The sequence below is a fragment of the Abrus precatorius genome, unplaced genomic scaffold (assembly GCF_003935025.1).
Source record: "Abrus precatorius isolate BTA unplaced genomic scaffold, Abrus_2018 Scaffold3, whole genome shotgun sequence".
NCBI classification, from domain to species: Eukaryota; Viridiplantae; Streptophyta; class Magnoliopsida; order Fabales; family Fabaceae; genus Abrus; species Abrus precatorius.
In genome coordinates, this window is record NW_020874373.1 from 21,919,153 (window position 1) to 21,929,249 (window position 10,097).

Genomic DNA, 10,097 nt, shown 5'->3' on the forward strand with positions numbered 1-10,097 from the left:
CTTAGACAACCATACCTAGATTAGTTAATAGATCTATAGAATAAAATAAGACAAAAGATTAGGTGGATTAAACCAATTTTGCTCTTCCAATTATTATGAAATTAACAAGTTCATAAGTATTTTATGCTTTCTTTAATTGATCTCTTGTATGATCATTGGATATTAAAAATATTAATTTTAAAAAAATATTATTATTACATAATTATTGAGTATTAATAGTATTTGTATAAATAATTGGTAATTACACATCTAATTTGAGCTGCCTGGCTTTTCTGTGACCAAATTTTGGTCTTATAGTTCATGTAGGAGCAGAATGTGACGAGGATGGATACGTGCGTTTGACAAACAAGTCACACTCATATTTCTAAATGAATATATTTTTACATCATGGCGTGGACTGATTTATGACATTTGCTACATCGTAAAACATGCAAGTCAAATCATTAAGATTGGCAAAATAATGAGGCAAAATATCCCATAGAAAACTAGGAGAAGTGTTAGTAAAACAACTATACTTCAACAGTATTATGCCCTTTCATTACAGATTGAGGTTCACCATTTCTTTTACCGTATTAATAATTAATAGTCACCGACGATAATTGTATTGACAAAAGGACAGAGGAATGACGCGCGCGCGCACACACACGCTTCTATCCCTAAGCATGTTTATAATAGACTCGGATTATTACTACAATAGCAGTTCTCTCTCTCTATCCTTAATTATGGACCAAAATATGTTATCACTTGTTCTTTTAACATGTCCCCTCTTGCTATTGTTCTTCCTCTGGAAATGCAGAACAACAAAGAAATCAACCTTTCCACCAGGTCCTAGAGGCCTTCCATTCATTGGTAATCTATATCAACTTGACGTTTCTTCTCTTTGTGTGAAACTCTACGAACTCTCAAAAGAATATGGCCCTATCTTTTCCCTTCAACTGGGTTCAAGGCCAACCCTTGTTGTCTCCTCACCTAAACTAGCCAAGGAGGTAATGAAAACTCATGACCTTGAGTTCTGTGGCCGACCTTCCTTAATCAGCCAAATGAAATTTTCATATAATGGGTTAGACATTGTTTTTTCTCCATACAGAGATTATTGGAGACACACGAAGAAAATCTCCATTATCCATTTCCTTAGCCTAAAGCGTGTCTTAATGTTTTCCTCAATAAGAAAATATGAGGTTACTCAATTGATCAAAAAGATATCAGCACACGCTTCTTGCTCCAAAGTTACCAACATGCATGAGTTGCTGACGTGTCTCACGAGCAATATAGTGTGTAGAACTACTTTGGGTAGAAGGTACGAAGAGCAAGGAATTGAGAGGAGCATGTTCCATGGCTTGCTTAAAGAAGCGCAAGAGTTGGCAGTTTCCTTCTTCTACACCGACTATATTCCTCTTCTTGGGGGGATGGTTGATAAGCTCACTGGATTAATGGGTCGTCTAGAGAAAATGTTCAAAGTGTTTGATGAGTTCTACCAGAATGCTATTGATGAACACCTTGATCCCAAAAGGGAGAAACTTTCAGATCAAGCGGATGTAATAGATGCCTTGCTTCAACTCAAGAATGATCGTTCCTTCTCCATGGATCTCACTCCTGCTCACATTAAACCTTTGATCATGGTTAGTCTATTTTTTTTTCTTCATTTTACCTTTCTTTTAATTTTCAAGACCCATTAATTTTGCTTCATTTTCCCATTTTTCCTACTTGTCTATACATGGTCATGTTATACATATACTCCATCATAATCATCCAGTGAGTTAATAATTTATGTCACTACGATTAATTCCTGAAAATTTTCGTCTACACTTTAATTAGTCTTTTGGGAGATAAAATGGTTAATAATAACTATGACAACTTAACACGTAAACTAGTTAGGAAGTTAGTAACTAATATTGGAGCTATTTGTGTATATATTTACCCATTTAGGAGTTAAAGCACCAGAAGTTGTAAAATTTCAAAAATTAAATTGTATATTAACTTATTACTAATTATTTTTGTTGTTATTATTATTTGTGTGATAGTTGCTAATAATAATGAATTTCTCATTTCTTTGTCAATGGCAGAACTTGATTTTTGCTGGGACAGATACAAGTTCAGCCGCAGTTGTTTGGGCTTTGACTGCATTAATGAAGAACCCGAGAGTAATGGAGAAAGCTCAAAAAGAGATTAGAAATGAGTTTGATGGGAAGGGGTTTATAGAGGAAGATGATATCCAAAAGCTTCCTTATCTTAAGGCTATTGTAAAAGAAACACTGAGATTGTTTCCACCTGTGCCTCTGCTTATACCAAGAGAAACGAACAAAAGGTGTAGCATTGCAGGATACGAAATTCCAGAGAAAACATTGGTGTATGTGAATGCTTGGGCAGTGCATAGAGACCCTGAAACATGGAAGGATCCAGAAGAGTTTTATCCTGAGAGATTCCTCGACAGCACCATAGATTTTAGGGGATATGATTTCGAGCTGATTCCATTTGGTGCGGGTCGAAGGGTTTGCCCGGGCATAAATATGGGAGTTATCACCGTGGAGCTTGTACTTGCTAATCTTCTTTATTCCTTCGATTGGGAAATGCCCAAAGGGATAAAGAGGGAAGACATCGACTTTGATATGCTTCCGGGACTTGTCCAGCACAAGAAAAATCCTCTCTTCGTTGTTGCTAAGAAACCAGTGTGAATTGGAATTAATATGCATGTCAATGTTATATTCGAAATGATTAATTAGAAAATAAATTAATCATGCATGTGCTACTTTTTACATGTTTGTTCCTATAAGTTAAGTAGAGTCCTCATGGATGACGTGAAATTTGAGTCTCCACGGTATAAATAAGACTCTATCCTTGTATTTTATGTAATCGAGATATAATAGTCACCTTCCTTCGTAAATTTTCTTTCCTTCCAAATATTCATGGTTGAGAGATGATGACAAGGACAAACAGTCTTTGACATATTCCGTATTAGCTAGGGACATGGTTACAAAATTTAGGGTGAGACATATAGCTAAAAGGGAAAATTAAATAAAGCAAAAAGTACAAAGAGTGTTAGAAAATAAGTGAAAAAAAAAAAATCAGAAATCTAGCGGCAAATAATTTTTTTCTCTATTTTTCGCCACAGCTTTTTATTTTTCTCTAAAGTTCTAAACACTATCCCAAGTAAACTAAATTTCAACTTGAACTTTAAAAACTTATAATTTGACTAGAGTATAAGATTTTTCAGACGAAAGTATATAAGAGAAGATTTTATTAAGTTTTTCTCTCTATATTTTCCTTCACTCTTATTTTTGGAAAACATTTTACACCGTATTCATTCATTGTGAGGATAATAAGTGTTGTCATAAAATCAAGAGAATAATAAGTAGCTTATGAAAGAAAAGAGTTGAATGGCTAAAAAAGGTTGAGTTTAAATGGGAATTATTATACGTCATTTCTGCTTTTGTAGTAATCCTAAATTTTAAACAGGGACTCTTTATTCACTTTTCTTCATTCTTTTCTTTTTTTCCTCTTATTTCTCTCTTCTCTTGAAGATATTTTAGAATTAATTTTTCTTATTTTTTTACATTATAATTTTAAAATGCTTGCCAAATAGAAATCACTTTTATTAATTCTTATTGTAACCCTCTCATTTTTTACTATTTGTGTAAATCATAAATGTAAATGTGGTTATACTGTTTTACATTTTAGAAAATTATCTAAGAGTAATTTGAGTATAATAATGATATTCTTAATTTTAAAATATTTTATAATATTTTTTAGTGATTTTTAATTGATCAAACTGCCCCTGAATAGCAATTAAACAACCTGTAAACTATTTTGATTGATAAAAAAAATTAAAATTTTAAAATTTTAATTCAGACAATGAATATGCAAGAATAATTAACGATAAATTGTTATATTTTTTCTTATTTTTTCTTGATAAAAGAGTAAAATGTCCCTATAATGTGTTTTATAAAATATTTTTTTTTAAAATATAGAAATGTCATAAAAATTTGAAGAAATATGTTTTGAGATGAAAAAAATAGATTTGGATAACAAAAATTTTTTTGATAAAAATATTAATTTTTCAAAATTTTGTATGCAAAATGACCAAAACACCCCAAGGTATAAAATGACCAACTTAGAGCTTGTTTGTTTTCTTTTTTTAAATAGAGTTTTTAGTTTTTAAAATTAAAAATAGAAAAACTTGCTTGTTAATGTAAGTTTTAAAAATTAATTTTGAAAATTAATTTTTATTTTCAGTTTTTAAAACTGAAAAACAGAATTGCTATTTAGGTTTTTTTTTTTTGGTTTTTTTGTCTAAAACTAACAAAAGTCTAATTAAAAATAGTTTTAAAAACTAAATTATCAAACAAAATTTATTTTATTTTATTTTTCTAAACAGTTTTATAAAATTGTTTTAAAATATTTTTTAAAAATTAAAAATTAAAACCAAATCAAACAAACCTAATTTTCTATTTTCTCAGTTTCTACATGCCCAGGTTAGAATAGTCATCCTATTTTTTAAGTCTAGTTTAAGTCTCTCTTGCTTCATATTCAGCTTAGTTTTAGGTCTAGCTAAAGCATAGTTATCCCTTTTTAATTAATTTAAATTAATTATCAAATTAAGGAAAATTGTTTACCGCAACTTTATATTTGATGGTTTGGTCAAATTTTCACCACAAAAAGATTCAATGGCCTGATTTTGAAACTAGTAAAAATATTTTCTTCACTTTCTCTGTCTTCATCACTTATTCTTTAAATCAAAATCTTAGAGCAATTCATAAAAAACTTATAATTGTTGGTTCTAAATTCTAATGGCTTAAACCATCCATCTTGGTTTAACCAACTCTTGTTCCTTTACTGTTTCTTGGCTGAATATCATGAAAGGCTTTTTTTCTAACCCTTCGGTTTAGTTTGACTTTCCTAAACCTTCTTTGTGACGGATTTGTCTTAGATTGATAAGGTATATTCAAACTTGAAAGGGTAAGGAGTTTCAATTTGGACTTGTATATTGGTATTAGCGTAATATCTTAGGATTTTATTCTGTGAATAGTTTCCTAACTGTTCATACATGTTATGATTTGTACTATTTAGCTTATGCTGAATTAAAATTTTTTGGTCACTAAAAGTTGATGTTTTGATAAATAAAAAACTCTATTTTTGCATGAAATTATTAGTGTATTTCTTTAAATGTTTTAGAAACACCATGAGATATTTTTTAATAGACTATAATCAAATCATATAAACAAACTTAAATCTCGCGTCCAATTTAGAATCTCAAGGCATTAAATTATGGTCTTTGTTATCTATATATTACACAATTTTTAACAATAATTATATAACTGATGTAAAATATTTTTGCTTATTATATTGAATCTATTTAAATTAATTTAATAACTTATGCAAAATATTATTTTTAACGGATGTAATTTATTTGTATTGTAATCTTGGTAGCTGTTAGCCTCAAGAGCTAAGCTTTGTAGAATTTTCGTGGAGCGAGAATACCGTCAAATTTGAACCTTAACCTTAACCAGGTGATCATGAAACGGGATTCTCATGTTGCTGGTACCATGGTAAGGACAAGCTGCAAACCAAAACACATCAATCCTACATCACATCCACGGTGAAAGTAAATAAAGTAGCTGACCTTTATAACAAATTTGGAATAGGTTTTATTATTTGAATTTTGTTTTTAAATATTTACTTTGAATATTTGTATTTTATTGCATTTATTTATATTATTTTCTTTCTCTCTCCACATCACATCAAAGGTTAAAAGAAAATCCAATACGATATACCCTGCACACTTAAAAGGGAAAATTCACGGAACATTTCTTAAAATAGATGAACATGATTGACAATGATATTCATATTTTATTTTATAAACCTACAAAAGTGAGAAATAAAAAACTCTACAAATGTACAAAAATTAAAATGCCATTATTTTATCCGAAACAATGAAAAAACTTTGCATTATCTCAATAGAAAAGTAACACGCGAGTCAGTGAGTGGCCGGTCCCAGACTATGAAATAATTTCCTCCAAATAATTAATAATACTCTAAAAAAATTTATGCATCGTATCTAACAAATTATAAAAATATATTATCATATATATTTTATTATTAAATAAAATTATTACTTAAAGATGTGTCTAATTATTATTAATTAAAAATCATGAAACGTATAAATTTTTAAGGGTTGGCCGGAATTTACCTAAAATGAAATCACTGATTTGTTGTAACGATATTCTTTCCGAATTTCCTCAATCGTAATAATTGATATGCATGCCGCCGCCGCCGCCGCCGCCGCCGAAGAATTATCATTAATTGAAAATTCGTCGAACTAAATACCCTTTCTTACCTCTGCCTATTCTTGGTAACAATGATTATTTTTCACACCTAAAATAATAAAGAAATAAAAATAAAAATGAATAATATATCAAATAATATTATAAAAAGTTCAATGTAAAATAAAATAATATAAAACATCTTAATGAGTGCGGTTGAAAAGGTATTTTAGCACTTAACTAGCTGAAACCTATTTTCATAACAAAAAAAAATATTTACTAAGATAACTAAACTAAGTTTTTATTAGCATTTTTATAATATTACTCTGACTCGTGTTTTCTTAAATGTTTGTAGCTAGTTGCTTGTCAAAGTGATTTTTTTTGTTTTTTGTCATCATTAATCTTTTTAAAATAATCCTCTTTTTCTTTTTTGATTTATTAAATTTACTATCTTTACCATTTTCACACTCAACTCTACTTTTATTATTAAATTTAATTAAAATATAACAAATTTATTAAATCTTAATTTTTATACCGTAATATCATCAAAATAATAATATAATTCAATGTATTATATCATTTTATTCAATAAAAATATTTTAAAATTGAGAAATAAAACTAAAATTTATAATTATTTTAAAAATACATAATTACCAAATCTTAAATTTTAGAATAAACGAAAGGCTGATATATATATATATTAATTAGATTATTAAATACTTTTGTTCTATTAATTAACTATTTTAACTTTCATCTTTTCAATTTTGAATGATTTATCCGCAAATTCATCAAATATAGAAAATTTTTATCGGTTGTCTCTACCTCCGATGCTATAAACGAGAGTCTGTATGAAGTTGCGTGTTAAGTCTGTCCGCAAACAAAAGTATACAATTCCAAAGCAGAGGTGTATTAACCTAAAATGAGTCTGTAAATTTCAGTACGTAGTCCATCCGTTTGAGTTAAAATATAATTTTAAAATAAAAGATCTGATATTTTTTTGTGTATATAAACACACACAAGGTAGATATTTGCCAGCTACGTCGGTGTCTGGCCTCTTCCACAATGGTGTCATTTCTGCACATACTTCTAGCTCTTCCTGTGTTGGTATTGATCCTCTTGAAGAAATACGGAGGCATTAAGAACCCATCAAATCGTCGTCCACCAGGTCCAAGAGGCCTTCCCATTATTGGCAATCTTCATCAACTTGACAATTCAAATCTCAACTTCCAGCTATGGAAACTCTCAAAGATCTATGGCCCCCTTTTCTCCCTCCAAATTGGCTTTAAGCCAGCCATTGTTGTTTCCACCCCCAAACTGGCAGAGGAGCTTCTCAAAGACCATGATCTTGACCTGTGCAGCAGACCCCCCTCACATGGCTCACTAAAATTGTCTTACAGTGGGTTAGACATGATATTTTCCCCATACAATGATTACTGGAGAGAAATCAGAAAAATTTGTGTGGTCCATTTCTTCAGCTCCAAACGGATATCTAGCTTTTCCCATGTAAGGAAATCTGAGGTGATGCTAATGATAGAAAAGATTTCAGGGCACGCTTGTTCTTCGAAAATTACAAACCTGAGTGAGATCATAATGTCGGTCTCAAGCGCAGTTGTATGTAGGATTGCTTTTGGGAGGAAATATGATGAGGAAGGAGCTGAGAGGAGCAGGTTCCAGGAACTGCTTAATGAGTCACAGGCCATGTTCCTTTCCTTCTTCGTTTCAGATTACATTCCTTTCTTAGGGTGGATTGATAAACTCACAGGATTACTTGCTCGCCTTGAAAACACTTTCAAGGGATTGGATGCGTTTTTTCAAGAAGTCGTTGACGACCATCTCAGTCCTAGTTGCCTCAAAACAGAAAAGAAAGAGGGGGAGGATATAGTTGATGTGTTGCTTCAACTTAAGAAGCAGGATCGCCTTTCAATAGATCTCACAAATGATCACATCAAAGCTGTCATATTGGTATGTGCTCATGCTTTTCCCTCTCTATTTTCCTTTGTTGATTATGTGAACGGTCGGATATACTTCGTGTGTTCAGCAATCATTCATGTCGCGTAATTGTAAGCAATCATTCGTTTGTAGTCTTCCGTAGTCCCTGCTCCCTGTATGTTAAAAATAATTTTTTATTTTCAATTTTTAAAACTAAAAAACGGAATTACTGTTTGGATGTTTTTATTTTTATTTTTATGCCTCTTTTTTTAAAACTAAAAAAAGTTTAAGTAAAATTAATTTTAAAAATTAAATTATCGAATAATTTTTTTTATTTTTTCTAAAAATGGTTTTATAAAATAGTTTTAAAATAAAATTTTTGAAAATTAAAAATCAAAAAGCCTTAAATCTATAATACATGAATATTTACACCATACATTTAAGTTATATATATATATATATAACATGAGAATAAAAAGAATACATTGAAGTATTATTATTTGGATAATTAATTTAAATATGGGATTTAAGTTATTAACATTATGAATTTAACATTTATATCTTTAAGAATATATATTTGATATATTTATTTATTATAAATTGATTTAATAGAACTGGCAAGTAAATGTTTAGTCCTTGCAATGTACCGTGCACGGTTTGTTGTAGTGCAAACATGCACATTGGTATTAAACTTCTAGGATACCAATAGTTTCTTTATCACCTCTGCTGCTACTTTATACCACATCTATGATTTTATTGTGTGCCACAGTGACAATGAACTTCAATTCAAAAGGAGCAAGAAAGAACAAATAAAGAAAATTTTCTGATATTAATTAGTTCTTACTTGACGATCACAGGACATACTTGTAGCAGCAACTGATACAAGTGCAGCTACATCAGTTTGGGTGATGACTGGATTGATAAAGAACCCAAGAGTAATGACAAAAGCTCAAGAAGAAATTAGAAATCTGTGTGGCAACCAAAAGTTCATAGAGGAAGAGGATATTCAAAAGCTTGTATATCTGAAGGCAGTGATAAAGGAGACACTGAGGTTTTATGCACCGGCACCATTGATACCAAGAGAAACTAATAAACGTTTTGTTATAGATGGATATGAAATACAACCCAAGACAATAGTGTATGTTAATGGTTGGGCCATTCAAAGGGACCCTGAGGCTTGGAAAGACCCAGAAAAGTTTTATCCAGAAAGATTCTTAGACAATGATATAGATTTTAAGGGACAAGATTTTGAGCTAATTCCATTCGGTGCAGGGCGTAGAATTTGCCCAGGTATATCACTGGGAATTGCCACAGTGGAGCTCATAACTGCAAACCTTCTCAATTCATTCGATTGGGAAATTCCTGCAGGGATGAAACCAGAACACATAGACACTCAAGGGCTGCCAGGACTTGCACGACACAAGAAGAATCATCTTTGCCTTCTTGCCAAGAACCATAAGTGAATATCATCAGGGCTTGTATTAGTGTAGCAATAATGTAATTTTAGTCTGCCTTCTGATTATCATTTGGTAAAGTGTAGCTTTAGGAGTTTCAGAAATCAAGATATCCTGTTATATTTATCTGCCTTTGTAAAATCATTTGAAATTCGAAAAAGTAATAAATAGAATATTTGACACATTTCTAATAGAGAAATTCTATATCTGCATGTTTATAACATTTTCTTTGATTAGGAAAAAGATAGGAACAACGGTGAGGAAAGCCCGAGGTAAGATAAGATACAAAGTAGAAAAGAATTGTTAAACAGAATGTACAAAAAGAAACAAGAATAGTATGAACTTAAATGATGAACTGGAACGTACCTACCTGATTGGTATAATTTTGGGAAGAAAGCTAATAAGAGAAAAGGGAGTAACATGTAATTTTAATATTCGAAATTTAGGAAGGTTTACA

The 10,097-nt window shown here is 30.6% G+C and overlaps 2 protein-coding genes across 2 annotated transcripts; both read left to right on the forward strand.

The window, feature by feature from the left end:
* Positions 1-722: 722 nt before the first annotated feature.
* LOC113863441 (cytochrome P450 83B1-like) lies at positions 723-2,672 on the forward strand. Its single transcript, XM_027497025.1, has 2 exons — positions 723-1,619; positions 2,064-2,672. Exons 1-2 carry the CDS (start codon positions 723-725, stop codon positions 2,670-2,672), a joined length of 1,506 nt encoding a protein of 501 aa, XP_027352826.1.
* Positions 2,673-7,316: 4,644 nt separating this feature from the next.
* On the forward strand, positions 7,317-9,766 carry LOC113863117 (cytochrome P450 83B1-like). Its single transcript, XM_027496548.1, has 2 exons — positions 7,317-8,219; positions 9,044-9,766. Exons 1-2 carry the CDS (start codon positions 7,320-7,322, stop codon positions 9,647-9,649), a joined length of 1,506 nt encoding a protein of 501 aa, XP_027352349.1. The 5' UTR covers positions 7,317-7,319; the 3' UTR covers positions 9,650-9,766.
* The last annotated feature ends 331 nt before the right edge of the window (positions 9,767-10,097 follow it).